Consider the following 27,535-nt stretch of genomic DNA (forward strand, 5'->3'; position numbering starts at 1 on the left):
ATCCTTAACTGTAAGCATGATGTCCTTAGTCTAGGTTAGGCTAGCATTGCCTTAGACTTATGACCCGGGTAGGTTAGATAGCCTTGACTTTCTGCCGATGTCGTTCAGATGACTTAGCTCCTTGTAAACTGAAGTAGCAGACTTGAGTCTGATAGTTTGAGCCTTAGATTAGGCGTTATCGCTGTTTTTTGTACTTATGTATTTTCTCCCTCTCATTCTGCAGTTCAGACGTATTCTCGAAGGTCCGATGCATCACTAGAGGCGCGGGATTGAGTTAGTATAGGCTTGGGGCCTTTTATGTGATTCTTAGAGTGGACGGTGATCCACGGTGGTTGTTGTTGGATTGGATCCTATTGGAGATACCATTACCCTCGCGATCGTTCTTTCTAGCTGGGCTGGGAGCGTATCGTTGGCTGGGTAGACTCGGTGATATCGGCATTCGCCCCCGGGCTTCTCTTTCTAGCTGGGCTGGGAGTGTGCTGACGGCTGGTATCCCCAGGACGCTCTTTCTAGCTGGGCTGGGAGTTGACTGCATGGTAGGACGACTCGCGATATCTACCGCACTCACGGGTCTCTCTTTCTAGCTGGGCTGGGAGTGGACTGTTTGGTTGGGTGCCCCCTGGGGTTACTCTTTCTAGCTGGGCTGGGAGTGCACTGCTGGTTGGGTGGAGTCTAATGGATTATCTTAGTTACTTTGGGCTGGGAGCCGGGTTTTCTTCTTTTTCAGTAGACTTAGCTTTTTTGTGTACCTGTCAGGCTTATGGGGGTCCGTTCAGGTTTTATTTGAACTTGCACACGAGTATACCTTCTGGGCTTATGGGGGTCCAGTTAGGTTTAGTTTAGTTGTACTTAGTTTATTTTTGGTTTGCTCGTGTGCTTTCTTTTCGTAACCGATTTGACCTCTCTGTGTCTAGATTCTATCCTTTCATATTGTTTTTACCCTTTTTGCTCAGTCGGCCTATGATGCCTATTGAGTACCTGTTGTGTTGGTACTCATGCTACGCTCTGCATCTATTTCGTGATGTTGGTCCCAATACCAGTTATCAGCGGTGAGTAGTTCCAGCCTTCTTTTGCAGTTGTACTCGGAGACGAGGGCGAGCACTTGGCGCTTTGGGTTTGTTCTGCCTCCTTCTTTTAGTTTAGCTAGTCTTGTTGGTTTTGAGACACGCTCTGTTGTGGTCCACTTTTGGGACTTGTACTCTTTATTAGATAGCTCTGTACTAGTGACTTTCAGGTTCTTGGAGGGATTTCTGTATATATTTATTTTGATTTGCTTCCACCTAGTTATCCTTGTTTAGTTTATTGTTTCCTCTAGTTTCTACCCTTACACTCATTGCTTGTTGTTCTGGGTTTCGGGTTGGCTTACCTACTGGTAGGGTATAGTAGGTGTCATCATGATTCGAGAAATCGAGTCGTGACACCAGGTCTCTCCTTTGAGCTTCAGTTAGATGGACACTGATTCTTACTTCTTTAACACATTCCTCATCTCCGAGATTCACAGTTTTGGTTTCTTCCAAATTTGGCTTGTGTTGATTCTCGAATTGTCGAAACTCTTTAGCAACATGTTCGGGTACCTTATTTTCTTTTTCGTATTCCTCGTACTCATCATCACCTGCTTCATTTCATTTGTTTGGCTCATGTCACGACATGACATTGACAGGTTTTAAATTATTATTACTGAAAGCATAAACAAACAAAGTTATAAAAGTAAAATATAGACAAATAAGTAAACAAATTTTCGATAAAAGAGGCTTTCATTTAGATTGAAAAACAAACACAAACTTTGGCCACGACCAAGGGCCATTTTGCCTTTTTAATCATCACAAGGGAATTTAAAAACTTCAAACAAATAAAAACTGTATAAAGGGTGGGTCTCGAGCCTCTTCCGGACTACCACCGATTTTAAAAACAAACATAAGCACATATCTTTTCTACCAAGCTGCACGGGAAATCAGGAGCGGTGTGGAGGTCCAATTCTGCAACTGCTTCTCTGGCTCGGCATCGCGGATTCCTGAGGTGTCAGCTTCATCCTCCGTGACTGCGTCAACCTCTTCTAACATGCCCCAGATTCCTTCCCCCAGACCGATGTCAATGGCATGCTCTCGCACCAGGAATGACTGGTACAGATGAGGAATTGGTCTGGCCAATGCTCCATCAACACTCTTGTTCTTCATCTCTGCTTCATCAACATCTGTGGGGACATACCCCAAACCAAACCTTGCTCATTTGGTGGGGATTTGAATAGACTCGACAATTCCTTAAAAGTGTTTCCCCAATCCAAAACCTGGTTCGAAACCATTCTGGAGCATGATAGTAACAATCATCTTGTATACGGTAGGCATAAGAGGTTGCGGAGCCAAATCATCACTAGTGGCATTTACCAGCTCCACCGTGTAGAAATCACAACCTCGGGAAACCTCGTGAACGATCAACGCATACCCATCAGAATGACTCCCCTCACCATGAATGACCAATTCTTGGTCTTTCCATGCAAATTTCATTAGGTTGTGAAGGGTAGAAGGCACAGCCCCAGCCATGTGGATAAACGGTCTTCCCATAAACAAATTGTAACTAGTGTTGATATCCAATACCTGGAACTCCACGTTGAACTCCACGGGACCCACCTGAATATCTAAGTTTACCGCACCCAATGTGTCTCTTTGCACTCCATCAAAAGCCCACACATTGACTTGGTTCTGGTGAAACTTTTCCGGGTCGAATTTTAGCTGCCTCAGAGTTGAAAGTGGGAAAATATTAAGACCAGATCCGTCATCCACCAAGACGTGATTTATTATTTTGTCTCGACACATAGTGGTGACATACAGAGCTTTGTTGTGCATCCTGTCTTCAAAGGGCAACTCTTCGTCACAAAAACTTATTCGGTGTCCTCAAATGGTCTGGTTTATCATGGCTGCTAAATTGTCACTGTTGGTGCCCACGGGCACATAAGTGTCATCCAGAGCCCTCATCAGAGCCTGTTGCGAACTCATTAACAAGGCCCATACAGAAATATGAGCCGACGTCTTCTCCAAATGTTTCACAATTGAATAATATTTTGGCTGCATTTTTCTCCAAAACTCATTGGCCTCGGCTTCACTGATCGGTCTTTTTGTTTGGTCCTTCTTCTGCCCTCCTTGGGCCAACTCTTCTAGTGTGTAACATCTACCAGATCTGTTTATACCTTGGGTAACAGCCGTTTCAATCACAAACTGTGGTCGAGCAAGAGTTTCTCATGGCATCAAGGCAACAGCCTTCTCGGATGTCAAAATCACAAACTCTTTCTTTTGTCTAATGCTCAACGAGGCTACAACCCTTTCCAGCTCATCAGGAGCAATCAAAACTATTGCCTTTGTCACGCACCAATCATCATCTGTCTTATCATATTGATAGTGATGCCTTCATGATTTGGCAAATGATTACTATTGACATTGGGCGCGACTGTCTGAAGAGAGACCACGTTCTGGTCAATCAGGTATTGGATTTTATGCTTCAGGTTGATACAGTCCTCGATATCATGTCCAACACTGTTGGAGTGATATGAGCACCTCTGGTCAGGTCTGTAAAGCTTTGAGCTAGTGTCGATCGGCTTGGGCCCCACGGGATGAATATATTCTGCCACAGTTAATCGCTCGAACAACTTTGTCCAATTTTCAATAAGCGGAGTAAAAATTGTAGCAGGCTTATTCTCAAATCTAAGACGGGGGGGGGGGGATCGTAATTGCCTTGTTGCGGAGGAAGCATTTGACAATAATTTGGAGCATTTGGACGGGGGGCTTGATATCTGGGGTATGAATTGGTTTGATAATTTGGTTGTGGAGCTTGGTAGTTTGGGGGGGGGGTATTTTGGTAAAGTGGAGCTGGGTTTTGGTACGTTGGGGGAGGAGTTTGGTAATTTGTCTACATATGCGCACAGTTGGGGGAGACGTTCCGGTAGTGAAGAGGTGGAGTTTGGTAAACTGGAGGGAGAGTTTGGTAGATAGTAGGGGGAGTTTGGTAGCTAAGAAGAGGAGTATTTTGATAACTGGGAGGAGGGGTATTTTGATAACTGGGGGGAGGGGTACTTTGGTAATCATTTGGTGCATAACGAGCTGGGTACGAACTCTGTGAAGGTCAAGAACGACCTTAGTATGATAAGGATTTCCTTGGGGTCTTCTTCCCCTCGTAAGAGATAGAAGACACATATTCTCTTTTCTTTTTCAACAAACTCGAGGATTCGGGCGAGGCAGCAGCACGGGAGATCTTCCCGGTTCTCAATCCATCTTCGGTAGTCTCACCTACCTTGACTATCTCGGCAAATTTTGCTCCAACGAGCAACATAATTCTGTCATAATATTCGGGCTCTTGCACCCGCACAAACACTTCGATAATTTCCTTTTCTGACATAAGAGGTCTAACTCTAGCTGTCTCCTTTCGCCATCTATATGCGAATTCTTTGTAACTTTCGGTCGACTTCTGCTTCATCTTCTCCAAGGAGTAACGATCTCCACATTGTAGACGAATCGTTCGATGAAGTCCATAGCCAGAGCGTTCCAGCTAGACCACTGTCTCATTTCATGAGACGTAAACCATTCTAGAGCCTCTCTGCTCAGACTTCGGCTGAAAAGCCGCATCAACAAAGTTTCGTCTCTCCCAACTCCCACGAGTTGGTCACAGTAGGCCCTCAGGTGTGCTAAGGGGTCCCCGTTCCTACGTAGATGTCGAATTTTGGCACCTTGAACCCTTCCAGGAGGTCCAAATTCGGATGAATGCACAGGTCTTCGTAACTCAACCCGACAATCTCAGGAATGCAGTTCAACTCCTTTATGGCTTTTCTAATTTCCTCCTTCATATCTATCTTGGCGGTCTCTTCCTTTGACCTCCACTCTCTCTCCCTCTCCTCATAGTGGTCGAGTTCCGAACCATGGGCGTCATGCTCGTTGGGGATCGAGATTTGGAAAGTGGATTTTTGTGGTAGGGGTGCAGCAATGGATGGAATCTGGACATTTTGAGTGGTTTGGTAGTTTTGAGGGAAGGTCTGGGGGTTGGTATGTTAATTTATGTGATGGAGGGACACTTGCGGGTTGTTAACATTTTGGTTTTGAGGGGGCGGACCCGTTTGGAGGTTGGCATTTTGGGGAGGAAGTGGCACTTGGAGGTTGGTATTTTGAGGAGGGGGTGGTGTCTGATAAGAGGCGGAGGCATAATGGGAATTTTGGGTGGTTAAGTCGATAATTGAGGGATTCTGAGTAGGACTGAAGGGTGGATTTTGAGTGTGGTCTGCGTTTGAAGGAGAAAAGTGAAGCGGAGACCTTCCATCTGCTGGAGCATTGAAAGCAAAACCCGAATTAGGCATATTTTGCCTTCTCTACATTTCGACCCTCATCTCAGTGATCTGCTACATCAACTGCATGATTAGCTTGTTCTAATCAGGAATGACGGGTTGAGCCACACGACATCGATAAGGCCAATCTCTTCATTGTTATCACTCATCGCTGCTTTTCCCTTTCGAGAATTTTGACTGGGGAAGGAATCTATAAGGCCTTTTGATCTTGTAAAATAAGGGTGTTCAACCAGTTTATCAACACAGATCAGTTCTAACTACCTGTAGAGGAAAACAACTCAAAGGAAAATCTGTTAGTTTTGCTTCGGGAGAAATAATGCAAAATATCACATAGAGGGCATATAAACACATAAGGGTTGCTTTGTTTGAGGACATATTAACCCACGAATAACGGGGACTGATTTTTTAAACGAGCAGAGCAGGAATTTGCTCGTTTTATTTTGAGGCTAGTGACTCAGAAAGGTTAAATTGCATTGAGTTAAGGTCTTCTTACGACATCTCTCAGCATCTGTTGATGTGAATTTAATGTTTCCTTGTAGAATGAAAGGGGGAAAAGAAATTTTTTAAAGTATAGGGGGCGGGCCTTGAAAGGCTGCCTACGTATCTCCAAAGGAGAATTCAGGCCCTACATAGTTCGAATACAAAGGAAATTTTCATTTTCGTTCATTTATTTGATTGATTACAAGGAAAGTGAAAGGAAAACATGCAATAAAGCTCTTAAAAGATAGGTGGTGCCTTCATCAAAGCTTCCTCTTCTGACTGCTGCATTAGTCATGAGGGGCAAACGCAACTTGAATCTTTCCCATGTTGATAAGGGATTCCACGTCATAGCGAAACCCGAGGCACCTTCCAATGTTGTGATCTATGGCGTCATGATAAGGGTAGGGTTTCCAGATTTCACTTCCAACGGGATCTATCGCTTCACCATCCTTTCTGATAGAGGGCAAGACCCTTTTTCGAATCAACTGACTATAGATACCCAATAATGTTTTCTTGAAAGGCATGAAGTAGTGACAATAGAACAAAATGTGCTTAGTGACCGGCATACTGGGCTCCGGTTGGTCACAGGTAAGGACGATGTTCTCACCCCACATATATGGGATCTCCCTAATGTTGATCAGGTTGTGGATTGCTGCCTTAAGCTCCACACATTCCTCTATAGTGTGTCCTCTTTGGTTCAAGTGGTAGGCACATGTCTTTTGAGAGCTTTCATGCCCAAACCCAAAAGTAGTTCCTTCGAGAGGCTTCAGCATACCTGACACCTTAAGGTGCTCATACATGAGAGCACATGGCACGGCTCTTGCCCCCACGCTATATGTCCGCTCATAAGCCAGGAGAGTGATCTTTTTGTCTCCTCCTTTCAGACGTCACAGGAAGGGAGGCATATAGATGATTTCCTCATTGGCATCTTCTTCAATAGCTCTAGGGTGAGTGTCTTTGGGACCGCTATTGGCTTCTTGATTGAAAAAAGAGCATTTTCCATGTATCTTCTGAGGCCTCATGGTTATGTCATTGTTAAAGACATCATGTTTCTTCCGCATAGCAACCGTCTCTTCATTCATGGTAGCATATCTTGCCATCTTAGCCGCCAACTCCGCATCTAGTGCGGCACTTTTTGCTTGCGCAGCTGCGGTGGCTAGTTCTACTTCTATTCTTCTTTCTCCCATCTCCCGAATCTCTTGTTTGAATCTGCGCAGTTTCATCCGTAGACTCTCCTCAGTTGTCTTCACCTCGACATTCTTGTCTTTTTCCATCTTAGCAGCAATTTTACCTTTCCTCAGATGACAGAGTAACGTTTTAGGATTTGGTAGTAGGATTTTATTTTCTGGCTGAGAAACTCAAGACTCATGGAATTTAGGTCGGACATTTTGGTGGTGACTTGTATTTGGCATTATAAAATTTTTTTCAGAAAATTATGCCAAGGAGTGGGCTAAAAATGTCCTCATTCAAAGCAACGTATCACATAAACAGTTAAAGCACACAAGAAAACAAACAAATATCGCGTCCTAAACACATTTGTGACCCTTTTGTGTCAAGGGTATGCCTAGCGAATTGAAGGACGTATATGTCTTTAAAGCAAATTCATTATCCCCCAAAATACTTCATTAATAGCATTCAAAACGTTTGACAAACACAAAATTAGGCAAATGAGTTCGAAAAGTAAATTACAAAACAAAGTACAAATAAAACAATCCGACACAGAGGATGATAACAAACTTCAGGCTCATCCTGGTCCTTCACCAAGTCTGGTCCTCTTGGCGATGCTGACTTCTTCCCACATAACATATTTGTTCGCCCATAGTTGATCTCTAGCCAACCGAGCCCCTTCTTGATGTCTGAACCTCTCGACTGACTGAATCTGTTGTTCCATGTTATCATCTAGTTCTTACATGTATTGCCTGGCTCTTCGTAGCTTTTTCTTCAACTGAGCTATGACTTCGGCGTCTTCTGAATGTCAGCGTTGATGATCTAGCTCATTCTTGTCATACTTCTCTTGGAGTCGATGAAGTCGAATTTGATGTTTGACCCCAACATCTGCAATAACATGGGGAACATTTGGACCAGGCTCGATAGTTCTGGCGAGGCTTTTCTTTAACCATTCCTTGTAATCCTTAGAACATTCAGGGTGGAACCTAATTGGTACCGGTTCACCCAATATCATTTGAGTCGTCCATGCTCTACGTATGTCTTCAGCATAAGAGACTCGTCCATTTTCATGATCGGTTGCAAATTTCTTCATGTCCGCAATTTGGGGAATCTCCTGTTTCCCTCCCAGTTGTCTAAAGACTCGACCGGGAGCATATGGTCTAGTCCCTCTTAACCCGACAAATATCAAGTAAGGGGTCTTTCCCGCTCGAATCACCATTTGCTTTGTCACCACCAAACTTTCTATCGACCACTGCACATTTTATTCTCTTAGCCCTTGAAGTCTTGGATACCAGAATTTTAAACCTTCGGTTTTGCTATAATGATTATGGTACATCCACCAATCGTGACCTGCAAGTTCGTCTGATCGTCTCAACGGGTCTGGTTCTTCTGGATTATGTGCTTTGATCAAGTGCATCATCATCCACCACTGAAGTATTAGGTTGCATCCCTAAAAGAAACGCTCTTCGTTTTGACATTTGTCCAGAGCCCTATAAATGTCGGCCAAAATCGTGGGTGCCAAAGTGTAGTACTTGGTTGTTGACCCGTAGCCCACTTCATAAAAGATAGTGTGAGTGACCATTACTACAGTTGAATGGATAGTGTAGTTTGGACCCTGATGAAATACCATCGTCTCAAGTAGGCATATTGCAAAGGCGAGAGGACGTGTCTCCTTCCATTTTTCTTCTGAGACAAACTCTTCTTTGAACTTTTCATAGGCTCTTGCACATCCGAATCGATAGTAAAGCTTTCGAAGTGGAATGTTTGGCCCGGGCAGCTTGTCCATCCAATCAGCTTTGACAAGTGACAATTTTTCTTTGATTTCGGTAAAATCCCATGTTTTAGGGAAAAGAAGATTTGTATCGGGTTGACGCTTCCTCTTGTTGCACATACCGACACTCTCGTAACTTGCAAAGACTTCTTCAATAATCGGCATCACTTCCACTTCCCCGAACCGAAACACCATATTGTCACTATCCCAAAACTTTACCATTGTTCCAATTAAACCAGGCCAAGCCACCATTTCCATCAATGACAGGAGATTGCCTATGTGCCTTTGAACTTTTCTTTTGTCTCTGTTGTTCATGAACTTCCACCACACCTGGAGATAACGATCAGGTATGGTCACCATTCGGGTTCTCAGAGGCTCATGTGCTGGATTCATCCTACAAGAAAAACAGACAAAGGTAAGTTACCCCCACCACCATTAGATAATTGATTTGTTTTAAAAATACATATACATTCTTCAATTAACACATAAGTATGATTTTCTTTTTATTGGCAAAATGGGCCAAATAGACATAAGGTAAGTTTCTAATGAGCCCAACATGCCTTGGATGTTGGGTCAACTTAGTTCAAAATGCGCTAAAAGTTGAGATTTGGTTTCGCTCTACGGTAGTTGACTAAAAGTGGCTTTTGAGAGACCGGAAATCCAATTGGACAACTTAGGCTGGAATTCACTACAACTATTGGAAGAATGACGAACCAATAAATTGCTGATCATTCCAATAAAAAAGGTTGATTATAAAAAAGTCCGGTTGCGGTTCCGCAAAACTGTCCTTTAATATACTATACATACAAGAGAACATGTCATAAATGCAATGACATTTATAAAAAAATTAAATACGTTAAGCACAAATAAACAATTCAACAGTTAATCACAATTAATCAAATAGTCAAATCTTATGGTTATAACTTAATTTAATCCCCAGCAGAGTCGCCATTTTTATTTAACTCGAAAATATAAAAAAAGAAAAAATGACTAAGTTTTCGAAAAATCGATTAAACATATGGTTTAAGAGAAATCGAATTTCCAAAATAAATAGAGTCGCCACTTAATTTTTTAGTAAAAAAATCAAGAAAAAAAACTTAAGATTTTCAAAAGATTTAAACAGATAAAATCAATTGAAAATAACAGGGTTCGAAGATCAATATACATTCCGAGAATGTGTCAGGCCCTCGAAATGCCCACTAACTTGCGATTGACCGGTGATTTGACTAAAAGTGACTTTGACTAGTTTTTGAAATTTTAACTTAGTAAAAGAACTCATTTATTTTAACTTATTTATTTATTACTATTATTATTGTTTTTATCATTATTATTATTATTTTTATTTTTTATTGTCATTTTAATTATTTAAGGGGAAATGAACTAAAGAGAAATTTTTCTAAAGGAGAATAATTTAAGTGACAAGACTAAAAAAAAAATAGAGCTAAGTATAAAACATAGATATTTTAATTTGAATAGGATAAAAAATGAAATGGCTATCTACGGAAATTTAATTAAATTAAACTATAAAATGAACAAAGTTAGTCAAAAAATACAATATAAATAAAAAGAGAGGGAGAGGAAATAATTAGACTTGGGCTTTGGCCCAAATCCAATTAATTTGCTTTTTTACCCATCGTCCATTCCTAGATGATATACACCAAATGTATATACGATATATACGCCATGTATACAACTTGTTCTTGGACTCCCGGACCTTAATTTTATTCGAGCTCCATATTTTCGCCTTTTTCAACCTGTATTTCCATGTTTTGAACCTGTATATCACCATTTTTGCGATGTATATCAGTGTATACAACATGTATACAACGGGCATACAACCTTTTCTTGGGCTTTTTGGAATCTGAGAATTGAATTTCCAGTCCCCTACATTTCGCATTCCACCCTATACACCCGATAATCTGGCTAACTTAATGACGAAAGAGATTTGAGCCTCTATGGCTCAATTCGGGAGTGCAAGGGGAAAGAAGTCCATCGCGGACTCGGAGAGGGTTCATACAAATAAAAAACCGAAAGACAAAAATTAGCATTTGGAATAAAAGAAAACAAATGAGACGTAATTCAATTTAAATGAGAGTAACTCAATTATTTCAAAATCCAAAAGGGCACCAAAGCCACTATTCTAGATAAAAGATGACTCTTAAGGATACAAAATGAACTAATCATGTATCAACGATCAAATGATTGACATTTAAATATGACAAAATATCAACCAACAAAATCTGTAAAGCTTCATAGTGATTAGAAAAACTAAACAAAGATTCAACCGAAATTAGATAAGCAAGTAAAGAAAGAATCTTGGCACCGCACTGTTGAGAACTCAAGCATATAAATAAAAAAAACACACATATACACACAAATGAAAAACTTAGGGGAATAAACATGGCTATAATGGTAGAATGTTATGCCATGAACAAGTCATTAATAATTAACATAATTCAAAACATAACAAGATAGAAAGCATGTTGTCTATTTAATAGTTAACACCACTCATGCAACAAGTAAGATTTAATCCACCTATGGGAACCTAGAGATGCAAGCTTATCGCACAAAAAAAAGACAATTATGCTGGAAACAATGGTTCCGCTAAAACTTTAAGTAGAGAAAGAAAATATTTGCCGTATCCAAATAACTTGTCATGGCAACTACATTATTCCACTAGGTATGTCAAACACCTGCTCAAATCGGTGTAAACGAACATAATATCCACGAAAAAGAGCACTTGTTAAACAATAATGTGTTACATAATGATAAATTGTACCAAACACATGTCACACTCGAAATAATGCTAATTTTCAAATGCAAACAGAGATAAAGGGGTTGTCTTTAACAACTGGAAAATACTATTAATAGGCAAATCGATGCATTACAATATTGGAACTATAGGCAGGTCATTTATGGAAACGTAAATCACATTAGAGATTGGATCATAAAAAGTTACAACCATATTGTCATGGATTAAAATCGAGCGTAAAATGCATAGAATTCAAGTTACAAGAAAAGATAGATGCTATATAGGCAGCGATGCTAGCAGTGACAAACCCGATGAAGAAACATTAATGCTTGGAGACGTATTAAGCAGGGGAATCAAAGCAAGACTAAAATGCGATTTATGACAAAACGAAAGTTAAGCTTAACAATTACAAATCCAGCTTCTTACATTTAGTCAGGGCAATGAAGCGAATAATATGATTACCAATTAGGACTACAAACAACAATGAAAATAGGCTGGAAAACTCATAGCCAAACAAAACGGTCTTTCAACCAAGAATCTTGAAGTGAAAACAAAGAAGAAAGCATGAATGTAGCTTAGGAAAAATCAAACAGAGACAAGTTCAACACATAACGATTAGCATCAAACTAAAACATGATTAAAGGAGAAACTATTACCTTTTTTTTGGGCAGCTGAACTGAGACGAGACGAGCTGAGCGAAAATGACCTTTCACCACCAAAGCACGATTCTCACGTGAATCGAGAAACGAACAAAGACTCGAGCCAAGATATTTTCAAATGTTTAGGTGTAAATCTTTACAGCTAGTAATTGTCTATTTTTTTCTCTCCAATTGCAGCTGATTCTTTCAATATTTTTCCCCTACTTTCTCTAACACCAAATTTTCCAACTAAAAAATCTCTCCCTTATCAAAGAATAAGAAGAGAGTATATATAGGCAAAATGAAGGTTCAGATTTTGGGGGGAAAGGGTGAAAAACGGATAGGAATGGGAACATTCGAAAATTCAAAAACCATAAATTTCTTGCACCATTTTAGGAGAGACTTCCTTTTTTTTTGAAATTTCACCTCATTCCGGAAGAGGAAATGGGAGAAACGCGTGCCTCTTTGCTGCTGGAAACGTACGATTTGAAAGGGACATCGAGGAAGAAGACAACATAGACGCAATGTACTGCCTGCGTTGCTATCGCTTTCTGTCTACTTGACGCCGTGATATGATTAATTTCTACAAGAAAAAGGTATCAAGTCTTACACTTCTAAGGCAGCAAACCATATCATGATATGAGTGTGACATGTCAAATTACAATGAATGTGTGTTACGTTATGAAATGCATAAAGTCTTAATTCCTCCTTGTAAAAATGTTGAGGCACATGTACAAGGAGCCTACATTTTTACATTTAATTAATAGTGAAAAATGGATTCATGCATAGTGGTGGTGCATTTCTGAGATGTTGGAAAACTTTTCGATAGGAAATATCAAGTATTGATATCTAACATCTGTAAATAGACTAATTTTTTTACAGTACTATTATGCATTCAAAGAATAATTCAAACACTCGAAAGAATTATCAAACACTCAAACAATTTACACCATTATTCAAACACTCGAAGGAATCAATTTACTTTCCACTACTCGTGATGTAATCATGTAATTAGTGAAAGCTAAGTCTCCAGTTGTTGTATAATGGTGAATTTACTCAACAGTATATTTAAAATTAGTCAATTTGAACTGCGAGAGGAGCTAAATCGTAAGATCACTATATTCGAAAACATATTACGAAACTTTTGGATAGGATGAATATTTCTATGCCGAAAAATAGAGTTTTTCGTGAATGCCATAACTACAAGCTAAGCACGAGTAACTCGTTGTTCCTGCAAGTCAAAATCAATTTTTACTTGTTAGTTATGGACAGAATGGGAAAAAACAATCAAGACATGCAACTATTAATTAAGTTAGAAATAATAGGAAAAGAAACAGAGTTTAATTTGTATGCTTAAAATCGTGAGGATATGGAATTGTACTATAAGATGTTGAAATAACAGAGACTGAACTTGTTAACATGCAACAATATAATACTCAACTAATAATAAAATATTTTGGTGATACATAAGAGCAAAAATAAATCACTCGTGAAGAGCGACAAGTTGTGCCTTGAAATCCTTTACTTCGCTTAAACCCAATTGACAAAACTGAAAAGACATTTAACAGACATGTTGATACCTAGATTTTTAACGAGAAAGAGAATCTCCAAGTCAAAAGGGGATATTTTGAAAGGACCCTTGTTATGTCAAATCATGTTACCAGAGAGTTAGTTACTCTACTTTGGAGTTCTAAGAACTTACCAGGCACAGTTATTTGAAAATTGACCATCCTTGAGGGGTTCTATATAGAAAAGTCAGAACACTTTGATTTTCTATAGAAATTATGTTAATCCGTTGAATAATTAACATTATTAGTAATGACAATACTAAGTTTGTTAAAATTTCAGGAGTCATTAGTGAAGAAGTGACTTTTAAGAGTTTTCCTTGATTTTCATCAAACTTTTCCAAATATTAGAATCAACAGAAATAGAAATTATTTTTACGGGTTGAGCTCTTTTACAATATTTGTTCTTAAGAATCAACCCAAAGAGAAGAATGGGTTCTAAATGTCACGCCCCGAGCCTACACCCTGGGCGGGACCTGCACCCGGAAACCATTTCTTGCCCCAAGCGAACCCTTGGCCTGGCTTTCTTAACTCAGTGAAACCTAACTCAACAGAATAACTCAATGCAAAAGCAAGGTTACAAAACAACTTAACTTATAACATCTGGCCACAAAGGCAACTCGAATCTCAAAATAGGATATTTACATATATACATAGATGGGAGACTCAAAACTAACTAACTGACTGTCTATGAAGCCTCTATAATACTGAGATGGATGTTGGGACAGACCCCGCAACATCCTAATGAAGCAAAACTAAGAGAACAAAACAACCGAGTCCTTCGGAAAGCAAAGAGGCTCACCACTGACTCTGGAGTGCTCAACTGGATCAACGGCGTGCTGGATGCTGATCCGCGGTACCTGTATCTGCATCGTCATAAGATGCAGGCCAACTGGCATCAGTACATTGAATGTACGAGTTTGCGAAATGGAAAGCTAAACCACAACTTAAGCTTGAAAGGAGTACAAGAGAACACTTACCTTGGCTTTGTTCGACTCATGAATAACTGAACTCAATATATATAACAATAAGACATATGCAATATATAAAGCTTGCAAAAAATAGTGTAAATAACTTAGCTCGTTAATGATAAAATAATAACAAACTCAACTTTACTTATATAAAAGTAATATAACTTTAGTGGGAGATTCTTTAACCGACAATCACCACCATGAGCCCTAGTGGTGATACAATGTTTTACCTTACGTTGCCCAAGGACCATCCTATACCTGGCCGTGGTATATGAAGCTATCTTTACTAAGTGGATCCACTAGCTTAACTTTCGTGGTCATCTAAAAAGTATGACCCGAGAAAATCCCATGTTGGCCGCATGGTTCTTATGGAGAGTTGAGTTAATATGAACTCGTGTCCCCAACTCGGTGCTCAAGACTACTCCCAAAAAATATACTTTAGCTCATACGTGTATTAAACACATCTTTCTTTAGTTTGAGATAATTGCTCAAAAACTAGCCCAAAGGCTTTCTTGGAATTGATGTTCCTTTCTTACTCAAATGTAAAAACATTTAGAAACTTCTTTGGAAAATACATAGTTCCCTAATAACTTTCGAGAAATGGACTCGACTTTATGCTCTTGACTTAACTTGAAACTTGAGACTCTTCACTTGGCTTGAACTCTATACTCTTTACTCGACTAGAACTTTAACCTTAAACAAAGGTAAAACGTTTAATAACGACTCTTGAAAAGCTTTAGAGACTTGCTTCTTAACTTTGCTTGACTTGACTCTAACTTCCCTTAACTTCGATCCTAACTTGCCTTGAATTGAACTATGGATTCAAGGTATATGATCACATGTTTATGGATGAGTTCGGGATGTCTAAGTGTACCTTAGAGTGTTGGAAACAACTATAAAACATAGGCACAATACCAAGGAACATGCATGAGAAAGTATGAAAAGAATGGGGGAACTTGGCGTCCTTGGTGCTTTGCAAGGCGCGGAGCTCCAGCCCTTGAAGCTCAAAGGGGACCTACTGGCGCTCTTCTAGGCGCGCCGCCCCAAAGGCTGGACTTCAGAGTCCCTTTTGGGGCGCGCTGGCAGGCGTGGGCGCGTCACGCCTGCCCCTTGCCTAGTAAATCCGACTTTTCTCCCTCTTTTTCCCAACTCTAAACCACCCTAACTTCAATGGACCTAACCCCAAACACTAAGGATCATAAAATACCTCAACATACAAGAGATTCAACTCAAACACACAACCAAATCATGTCCCACAACCAACAACAACTTCAACAACACAATCCAACAACTTTAACAACATAACCAATCTTTTCTCGAAAATAAAACGAGTTTGGTGTGTGGGGGAAAGGATCAACCCAACACTATGGACTCACATACCTAGTAGGGATCACCCCCGACGATATCCACGACGATCCTTGACGAAAACTTGCTTGATCTCCTCTTGCTTCTCTCCTTCTCCTCTTCACTCTCAAGCCCTAGCTCTCACTCTTTAAAATGGGACCAAATGATCCAAAAATCAGCCTAACACAACAATATAACCCCAAAAGAAATAGCTAGGGAAAAGACCAAAATGCCCTTAAAATTTCCGGACGGATTCCCTGTCAACTGCCCAACTTTCAAAGGGCATAACTCGCTCATACGAACTCAGAATCGAGCAAAATCGGTGGCGTTGGAAAGATCATTCCACAAGCTTCGCAATCATAACTGGAACTAATCCTAACTCATCCTGATATAGGAGTTATGACTTCTCAAAGTTGGCCAAAACTCACTGATTTCCCACACTTAACCAAATTTCCAGATTTTGAATTTTATTCCAAAATGACTATTTCCAATTTCAAGCTTTTTCATAGTGATTTCACTTACCGGATGTTACAATAAATTTCCACCATCTCTTTAGTTTGAGGGTTTTTGAGATATCTTCCATTATTCTGACTCCTATGTTCATAAATTTTATGACAAGGATTTGAACCATTTATCGTAAGTATATAAGTTTGGATTAGGTGATTTCTTATTTGTACATATGTCTTAAGGTCCATTCCTAAGTGTGTGAGGTGAACTAGATATGGTTTAGGGTCATAAGGTACCTCTAGCACTAAGTTGAGTTCATAGGTTTCCTACCGGCTAAGTTTTCCCTTGAGTTCATGCAAGGATAAACTTCAAATGACCATAACTATCTCACAAAGTTTGTGTCAATCTAAGTCCGGAGTACAAAAGTTATGATGGTTTTACCAAACGGCACAAACTAACTGACTAACCGACAACAAGTGGAGTTCACACCTCACTTTGTGCATTTTGCACAATGCCAAGTGCGAAAGACACTTAGATCAGCAAAAGTTTGGGAGCTCACTGTAATCATGTGTGATTCACACTTGGAATTGTACGTTTTGCACAATGCCAAGTGCAAAGGGCTCTTCGTTAAGCACATGACATCGACGAAAATCCTTTTTAAGTCAGATTTAATTTGTATCTTTTGATTCCTTGACCATTCTTTCAATACCTAAACTGGTTTTATCTCCTCATCTCATCCTCCTTCGTTAATAAGGTAAGTTTTTTCTCCAAGGATTTCAAAATTTTCAATCACAAATTGTTAATAGAAATCTTGACCATTGGCCATAAGATTTTCAAGAAGTTAATTCAAGAGGCTCATGAAAAGGTTTGTTAATCGTTCTTCATCAAGTTAGGATTGCTTCGTCAAGATTTGAGGAGCATTTAAGGTATGTAGGACTTCAATGAGGAATTTCTTGTATCATCATGTTCAATATTTCTTAATCCTTATGAACTTAATTTCATAGTTAAGGTTATCAAATTCACTTTTCAATTCTTCACATTTATGTCCCGAATTGCATGATTTCTTGAATTATTTATTCATGATTATTGATTTTTGACTATTGTACTTTTTTTTGTAAACTTAGTAAGGTTTTTTATCATTATTCTTATGAGTTATTGACATGATATTGTTTATGATTCATGAAGTTTATATTCAACGCATGTTGTTAAAGTTTTTATGCTATTATGAAAGCTAGTTTGAATATCTATGAGCTATGCATGCTCTAGAATATTATCTCATGATTTAAGTTATATGATTAGAAAGAAATATTTGAGTCTCATCATTTGAGCTTTGTCTCACACTCTAGATAGATAGTTTACCTAAATATGAGAATATCACACAAGTTTAATTTATTGTTTTGGAAGGATTATTTAGCACCGAGATGATGCAGGTTTAGAAAACTCAAGTTCTATAACTATGTGCCACCGTATATATTAAGTTATATTTTTTTTAATAATTTCTGTTAAAAATAATAATTTCGGGATGAAATAAGAATCGCGCCGAAAAATTGTTGAACGTGAATTCAGAGCTTTGCAATCACGATTTATAATTATTATAAGGCTGTCAAGTTTGTTGAGAACTGAAGTCCTACATGATATAATGTGACGACCGAAACCGTCGTGATTGACACACACACTAACCCTTCGGTGGGAGAACCATTACTACAACCCAGACTAAACAACTTAACCAAAAACTATACATTTAAAGATACGGAAGCAGGTTTAAATGACCAAAAGAAATATGGAGTTCCCATAAACTCCAATGTTTAAACAAACTAGCCAAACTAATGCGGAAGAACAACCCCTAGAACCTAAAAGTCAATGTACCAAAACTCTACTAACGACAAGTCTAAGAACAAGAGGTACAACGCCGAAACTAAACAAACACCTTAAACAAATAGTCTGAGTCCGAAAAGAGTGGACTTAAAAAAGAAAGATCCATGACAGCCTGAAAGAACTGGCTCACCCTTGAATCCGATCACGCTCAACAGTCACCTAGCTGAGGTCTATCAATAGCCGCCTGAAGATGCCCTGTACTCAACAAAGAACAAGCAAGTGTAGTATCAGTACATAACCACAGTGTACTGGTAGGATCACACGACTATCCCAATAAGTGAAACACATGCAGGTAACCACAACATTATAAACCAGGCATATACCAAGCATATACAATATTAGTCATCTTTTCAGGATCAATGTAGCATTCCACGTTCTCAATAATACACATTGGTTATCATTTTTAGAGCAACAAATAGTATTTCAACCTCAATCACCATTAGATATGAATGTAATCATTACAAGTAGATACACAACACAATTCAATGGTCCTCTCATGGAACCCATACTCAAACTGTTAGTGTTTCGGATCGTGACACCCGTTCCAATGTTTATGCCGGTACATGGCAACCGATCCAAGTTAGTGTGTCAGATCGTGACACTCGTTCTAATGTTTATGTCGGTACGTGACAACCGATCCAAGTTAGTGTGTCGGATCGTGACATCCGTTCCAATGTTTATGCCGGTACGTGGCAACCGATCCAAGTTAGTGTGTCGGAACGTGACACTCGCTTCATTCAACAAACCACAATCACAGTCACAATGTATATTCTCACAATCATACAACAAGAGATGATTCATAGCATACAATTATTCAATTATCCTCATTTACGATTAGAGTGATCAATAATGCAACATTCTCATACATACATGCATTATAATGACGCAATTACAAACATATATCACACCAACATGAAATCACAACCATCACCTATCTCGAATCCAAGCTTGAATCCCCTAAGAACTTGAATCTTCCCTTTTCAGATTCTTTCCGCTTGTTCTAGGTCTACAAACAATTAATATACGCAATGATCAACACTCAAATGTCTAATTATCCGGATTATAACAAACTCAATAAACCTAGACCAAATCCAAGATCCTAATACCCAGATTAAGGCATTTCCACCATAATTTCTGGATCAAAACCCTCCCCCATTGATAATCACCCATGAATTTACATTCTACGAAATTGAAAAACGGATTTGGGGAGTTAAAACGTCACCTTTAGCCTCAAGAATGGTAGAAAATTGTCATGAAAGCACTTGGGGTCGTCTCCTAGCTCTCAAAGTTGAAACTTGCAGAATAAAATAATTTTGGGGTTTATTTCCAACTTAAATTGCGATTGTCCCGCTATGACGGCCCCCAACCTGCCACAGCTTCCCCGCCTTGGCGGGAATAATCCCGCCACATCGTCTTGCATGGAAACATAATGTCAAATTAAGAGCTCCAAACCCCCATTAACAACACACCTTCATCCCATGACACTAAGAAAACACCCATTCACGCTAAGATTAATTTCGGGAGTTCTACTTGCCCGAATTCAATTTCGTAAAGTCGTACTGGTTCCTTAATGTATTAGCTATCCACTCACGCAATCAATTTCATTATTACACTTCTCATTCATTACCAGATTTCCCTAGACTCGCCTTACTCCGATTTCGTCCAAATCTGGACTAGACTAGAAAATTTCAAGTTATTACTCAAAAGTTTTTCTAGTCCAATTCTTTCCCCATTGGCTTTTCCCTAACGACGGAATCAGGTCGTTACATAAAATGGCCACATGTATTATATTGCACAATATAATAATCGACGGTGACTGTGATCTTAATGCACCAATTCAAGAAACTTTGGAAGTTCCAACTACAACAACAAAAATAGTGATATATGAAAATCTCTAATTGAATAATTTTTAACTAGACATAAAAAAAAATAAGGACAAAAATATTCATTTTGAATTCCGTAATGCATTAATAGAGCAACATAATAATCTCAAAAGTTGAGTATTTATTTAAAATTCAGAATAAATTTTACGATGATGTCATATTTATGTAATTGTATTTCATCAATGATTTCACTTTTATTTGAATTATTCATTAATATGTATATTTATATAATATTTGCTGCAATTGTGTTATTGAAAAATTTAAAATAAAATATGATTTTATATTACATGAAGATTTTGAAAAGAACAAGAAATATATAGGGGTGATTATTTGGTAAAGGAAGAAAGAATTTATTTTATGGAATAATAAAACAAAAACAATAATATATTAAATAAAAGAGAAGACACTTTTTTTAAAGGTCATCAATAGAGAATACTAGACTCTAGAGTTTATCTTATTTTTTAAAAATAAATAAATAAATTCATTTCTTGTTATATAAAAAGTGAACAATATTTAAAGTGAGTTGTGGTGAAGCAAATGGACTGCTCGATCCTTAGTCAGAGGTCTTGGGTTTGAATTTTGGATATGAAGAAAATTATGTTGGGAGTGTCATTTCAAAATGAGTCTTGTGTGTAATTATTTAATTGGACCTCCAATGAAAGTGACCGTGAAATAAAAAAGAAAGTGGCCGATATTTTGAACCATTGAAATGAAAACGTGTGGCGTGAAAATCTGCAAAGTAACTATCAATCGATGGGCACCAAGTTTTGCCTTTGGTGGTTTTTTATTTCTACTTTATTTAGAAAACTAAGTGGACGGTCATGTGAAATCTAATATTTTGGGTAACTTACATAAATTTCACTATTTTAGGATTTAATTACTTAGATTGACATTAGTTTGTAATATTACATTAGATGGGTCTCGGATACATGTATCGCCTATCAAGTGTAGTAATTAAGGGATATAATTGAAAGTCATTAATTAATGAATGTATCTAATTAAGAGATGTGACTGAAAGCGTAAAATAGAGAGTTGAGATGAAATTGATTGTCCCAAACTACAAAGATTTATAGGAAAAGTTTCATTACTTTTCAATAAATAATTATTGGTTTAACGATACTTTTTATTTATTATCATTAATAGCAATACATAGTAATACTATGATAAATCTCCTATGTGTTAAAAGTAAATTATGCATGCAATATAAATGCATTATAAGTGTTTTAAAATATATTATGCTTGTTTGGTAAGAAATTGACACAATGTAAGTGTATTAAATTATGTGAGCCATGAATTAAATTTGTATCATACGTGTCTTATATATGGTTCTCGGTAATATGTGTTAAAACTATATTAGAGATCTTTTGATGCACCATATTAACAAAAATAATGCATGCATTAACTCTGTTACCGTGTATTATTAGTAGTACCTTAATTATTTTGTACACTTTTTCATATTATGTATAACTAATGCATGAATTACTTATACACTCTATTTTGAGAAATATATTACTAATATTATAAAATTTCTAGATATTAGTAATGTAAAAAAAATTAATATAAGCTTTAGCATGTTTAAAGATTCAATTACCCTCAAAATTCTTTTTACATTTTTTTCATCATAATAGTTAAAAATATTTTTATACAATGCATGATATTTTTAATATACAAAATTAAATACTCCCTCCATTCCATATTAGTTGAATTTTTGAGGCATTTTCTATTTTTCAAATTAACTAAATTGTTCAGTTTTCAAGACTATTTTTAAAATGTTCTTCCAATTTTATTCTTCATTTGAATTTTTAATGTGATGACTTCAATAAAATTGACAATAATTAATAAGGGTAAAAATGAAAAACTATATTTAATTTATATCTTAATCTACTTTTCGCTCAAAAAATTAATTAATATAGAATGAAAAAAGTATTATAAAAAATATAATCTTATAACATAATTAAATACTCCCTCCGTCCCTTTTTAGTTGTCCACTTTAGAAATGACACACAGATTAAGGCAACAATGATTAGCACAGTGAAGTTACAATTTTACCCTTATGACAACTTTTCACTTCAAAATTACAACCACTTATTTGAATTAAAGTGAAATAAATTGGAGGGAAACAACATACACTTTTACAATTTTCAAGAAGTGTAAATAAGGGTATAATAGGAAAAAATTTGTTGTCCTTTCTTGATTTGTCAAAATGGACAACTAAATAGGGACAACTAAAAAAGAAAATATGGACAAGTAAATAGGGACGGAGGGAGTACAAGTTTTACTCTTTTTATATTTAGAGATTAAAATAAAGTATTGAGTCGGACATGCACAAGTTAGATTTGCTTCCTCTCCTTCCTCCAATATAATATTTGCAGCTCCGTACTCTGACAATGACCGCTGAAGGATGGGAAGCACATGCCGCCAGTCAAATCACAATTCCATTGGACGGCCATGATCGCCCGTACGGTTCTATCAACGGCTACGATCCCCTTTTCCCCAAACCATTCCTCAGACTCCTCTGATAACAGCAAGAAAGAGAGAAATGAGGCATTCCTGTTACCTCTATTTTCTCTCTCTACTGTTATCAGGTCGACTTGGTCGGGTGGGGTATAAAGAGACCAACCAGCACACCGTCTCTCTCTTCAAAAGCCTTATCACTGTGATATCATGAAGTTGAGCTCAGCTTAGATTCTGTCAACTTATTGAATTGAAGGAAAAGGGAATCATCACAATTTAATGGAAGTATTGGAGAAAGAGAAAAGTAGCTGAAAGGTTTTTTATAGGACTTTTGGGTTAATGCATGTGGAGATTGTGAGGGAGCATATTCATAATGTGGAAGAGGTGGGATATCTTGAGGATAAGAATGATGAATTGGTGGAATTGCTTAGGGTTTCACTTGGTTTTGAGAGTTATAATTGAGGGCTTTGTGTAATTGAGTGGATAATTACAGGGAAGGGTGTTGTTATAGTACTATAATTTTCTTCAGATTTTTAAGAGAAGTGGCTTTAAATATATATATGAAGCTTTCAACATCAGGAATGGGTCAGCAAGCTCATGAAGGAGGTATCTTCTACTTCTTTATACTTTTTCTTCTCTTTGGGGTTTTAGCTTTTTCTATATCACTGTCGGCATGTTTGTGTTACACTTTGTTTTTGTTCTAATAAGATAACAGGAATATATGTTGATTTCTATATTTGTTGGTAGTGAATGAGATAATCTTAAGTATCTGTAATTAAGTCCAATTAAATTATTGCTGATGGATTTTTTATTCTGAAAGTAGAGAAAAAGTGTTTGAACTCAGAGCTATGGCATGCGTGTGCTGGTCCTCTGGTGTGCCTACCAACAGTCGGAAGTCGTGTTGTTTACTTTCCTCAGGGTCATAGTGAACAGGTCTTTCTCCTTCAATCACATTTCATTCTTTATCACACACAGTGATACAATCTATAATTAATTACATTACTGATGGTCCCTTACTGGAATGGAGTGACAGGTAGCTGCAACAACTAATAAAGAAGTCGATGCACATATACCCAATTACCCAAATTTGTCGCCACAGTTGATCTGTCAACTCCACAATGTCACAATGCATGTGGGTTTCATCTGTTTTCCCAATTCTCTAGTGAATTATTATTTGCTATGCAAGTTGTATTAGGCGCATAGGTAATTGATTACTTGTCGAATTTCAGGCAGATGTTGAAACAGACGAAGTATATGCACAAATGACTTTGCAGCCCTTGACGCAGGTACAACCGAGTGTTGCAATAAGTGACTCTTAATAATAATGCCTTTTTTGTATCAACTACTTGTGAATGGGGTCACAAAAATACTCTGTGTTGGATTTCAGGAAGAACAAAAAGATACATATCTTCCTGTTGAGTTTGGAATCCCTAACAAGCAGCCTACTAACTATTTTTGTAAGACGCTGACTGCAAGTGATACTAGCACACATGGTGGCTTTTCTGTCCCTCGTCGTGCTGCAGAGAAAGTTTTTCCTCCTCTGGTAATTACTGGTCCCATGGTCCTGTCATTTTGACATGGCTCTAGAGCTAACCCTGATATTGTTGTCTTTTTTTGCTGGCACTCAGGATTTCTCGCAGACACCACCTGCCCAAGAACTAATTGCAAGGGATCTGCATGATATTGAATGGAAGTTCAGGCATATTTTCCGAGGCAAGCTCTAGTTGTTCTTTTCCTTGTTGCTCTCTGTAGCTTTACATTGTTTAGAGTATACTCTGTCATGAATTGGGCATGTCCTTGATCTCTGTTTTGTTGCATTTTCCAATCAAAACATCTTTGTGTTTGTAGGGTTTTACTATTGTTTCCCAGTTCATACATCCCCCCCCCCCCCCCCCCCCTTTTTTTTTTTTTTGAATAAGGTAACATTTTGTAAACAGAGAAATACACCAATAGTGTATTTCAGTAGTAATTACATCAGAAGTATAGAAATAAAGACCAAAATTCTAATACCTACAATTCACCTAAGTTCTCCAAAAAAGAAGCAACTCCTCCACCTCTTTGGGGAGTACATGATTACACCAAAAACAAAAGGTCACTAAACAGTTCCTAGGGTTGCTCTTGTTTTCGAAACATCTCTGGTTCCTTTCCTTCCAAACTGTTCACTTGATGCATGCAGATACAATCTTCCATCTCTCCTTATGACCTGATCTGTTGCCTTCTTTGTTCCAACTTGCTAACACTTCTGAGGTATCTCTTGGCATTAAGGTTGGCATGCAGACAGGGTGTTTTCTGGTCCGGTCCAGGACCAGTTCTGGCTCCAGTAGACCCGGTATGAAACTGGTCATAAAGGGTACCGGAACAGGTACCGAGACAGATCCCAGGGTTTTACTCGATAGACCCAGTTCCGGTTCGGTTTAAAGGTAGCATCTTTTTCTAAAAAAATTGATAATGGCTAATAGCCATTTTTTAAGTAAACGTTGGGAGGGGTAAAAACTGCCTCCCCATAACACCCCTACCCCCTTAACCCCATAACACTATAAATATGCCTCATTTACTTTCTTTTTTCTCTCAAATTCATAAACTACTTTATTAATCTCTTACAAATTCTCTCAATTCTCAATCTCTCTCGTCGATTAAAAAATTATTTTTGTGCTGTTGGTTAATTGGAGTTAGGAGATTTTTTTGAAGTAGTTTGCAAGCTTCAATTGGCATCTCTAATTCTGGCTTTTGGTTATACATCTGCTTTTATGCAGGCGTTTGGTACACTCATTTCAACTTTAATCTCTGTATTTGTTTATTTACTAAATTACTATATTTTTTTTGTTATATTTATCTTGCTTGTTTCTCTTTATACGTCTGTCGACCCCTTTTCATGAGGCTAAGTTGTTAGATTAAAAAAAAAAGCAAGATAAATATAACAAAAAAAATAAAGTAACTTGATAAATAAACAAATAAAGAGATTAAAGTTGGAACGAATGTACCGAACGTCTGCGTAAAAGCAGACGTATAACCAAAAGCCAAAATTTACAGATGCCAATTGAAGCTCGCCAATTACTTCAAAAAAATCTCCGAACTCCAATTAACCAATAGCACAAAAAATAAATTTATAATCGATAAGAGACTAGAGAGGTTGAGAATTTGTAAGAGATTAATAAAATAGTTTGTGAATTTGTGAGAAAAATGGAAGAAGATGAGGTTTATTTATAGTGTTAGGGGCTGTTTTTAGCAATTATTGCCCCCCCCAACATTCACTTACTTAAAAAAGGGCTACTAGCCGTTATCAAATATAAAAGATTATTACCGCTAAACCGGACCAGAACCGGGTAAAGCCTTGGGATCTGTCCCGGTACCCTTATGACCGGTTTCGTACCGGTCCCGGAAAAAAAACCTGTCCGCATGCCAGCCTTAGATGATACCAACTAGTTGAAGGCTAAGTTGTTGCTATACTTTCATTAGGTGCAATTGTTAAAGACTCTTTTTATTCATATTAGAAGCTTGTCTATTGGTATAGAGATAAATTATGAGATTCGGAGAACCCCTAATTTTTTTGAACGAAAAAACAAATTACGTAACTGTGGAGTAAAATGAACTTGAGAAGAGCATAACAGGTGGACATAATTTATGTTGTCAACCCCAACTAATTGTGATTGAGTGCACAGTTGGGAGGCAATGGACAGATAACCACAGGTGATTCAAGCTCACAAATCAGATCAGAGTCGTTGGGCTAAAATTTTTCTGTTGACTTTGTTCATTCATACTCATATCAGAGGCGAATCTAGGATTTTTTAAACATGGGTGCACCCAAAAAAATGTATTAAGTGGGAATTGATCCGAACATGGATGCACCAAGAAATATGTATTAAGTGAGAATTGATACTTAATCCTCAACGTCAAAAGCTCAACATTTAACCATGTGGACCAGATAGACTTCTTATAGTACGGGTGCCAGAATATAAAAATATACAAATTTTAGAAAATATGTACATACAATATCTAGTTTTACGAAGAGACCACGGGTTCCGATGCCCTATTTTTTACCTTTAGATTCACCACTGACTCATATACGCTTGTCTATTCATTCCCTGCAACACAAGTCTCAAACTCAAAGGATTGATCTCTAATAGGCATCCATTTCCTAGCTTAGTTGCTCTTGACATAAGCTTCCATAATATTATCAAATTTGTCGTGTTCTCTTTAATCCCCAACATTCTTTTTAATTTTGATGCATACATAAGTTGATCCTACTACCAAGGTTCTCCTGTGGCACTAAATTGTATGGCTAATTGTCTATCCATAATATGGTTAGTACTTGCCAATTTTTTTTTGTATCAAGATTCCTAAAAATTGAAGTATGGGTTACCTAGACTTTCTATGATCATTTAGGGATGGGATTAGAGCAACACTATAGTTGTTTTGTTAGTGGTGTGATTGAGGATAAGGAATGGGACAACACTCTCTCCATCCTGCTAATGATTCTCTCTTTATTTTAGGATGTGTCCAAATGTTTAACATCATTCGTTGATGACATTAATTTATTGTACTTTCACAACTCCTGTAAATTTTAAATTCATGTAACTTCACATTTTAAACTTTGATGCGGTGTTCCTTCAATCAAATATGTTTTGTCCACTAGTACTCACAAAATACATAAGTCATATTAACATCTTAAATTTCTTTTCATCCAAATATCATTTGTATAAAATGGGATGAAGGATGCTTTTCTAGGGTATTGTGGATAGGTTTTAAACTTGTATCCGATTTTTGGTTAAAAATGGCACTGAAGTTGGACTTGTGCTTTTTACATGTTAGTTTTAACTTAGCAAAACTGCCTATTAAAAACGTAAATAAAGCAACAAAAACTAAAATAG

The 27,535-nt window shown here is 37.7% G+C and overlaps 1 protein-coding gene across 8 annotated transcripts in view; it reads left to right on the forward strand.

Annotated features, from left to right (window-relative positions):
* The window catches only part of LOC125834553 (auxin response factor 8-like), a 771,942-nt gene that overhangs the window by 738,895 nt on the left and 5,512 nt on the right, over window positions 1-27,535 (forward strand). For 3 of the 8 annotated variants that reach the window (XM_049513693.1, XM_049513690.1, XM_049513685.1), the window contains exons 3-6: window positions 23,701-23,799; window positions 23,897-23,953; window positions 24,055-24,210; window positions 24,296-24,380. The exons of 1 other annotated variant lie outside the window; for it this stretch is intronic. In XM_049513693.1, the coding sequence (XP_049369650.1) occupies window positions 23,701-23,799; window positions 23,897-23,953; window positions 24,055-24,210; window positions 24,296-24,380 (397 nt within the window). Of the gene's footprint in view, window positions 1-22,929; window positions 23,274-23,487; window positions 23,601-23,700; window positions 23,800-23,896; window positions 23,954-24,054; window positions 24,211-24,295; window positions 24,381-27,535 lie in introns of those variants that run through there. 4 more of the 8 variants (XM_049513683.1, XM_049513687.1, XM_049513689.1 and 1 more) reach the window with 4 other exon arrangements.

This window comes from Solanum verrucosum, unplaced genomic scaffold (assembly GCF_900185275.1).
Source record: "Solanum verrucosum unplaced genomic scaffold, falcon-dt-bn FXZP01000287.1, whole genome shotgun sequence".
Classification (NCBI taxonomy): domain Eukaryota; kingdom Viridiplantae; phylum Streptophyta; class Magnoliopsida; order Solanales; family Solanaceae; genus Solanum; species Solanum verrucosum.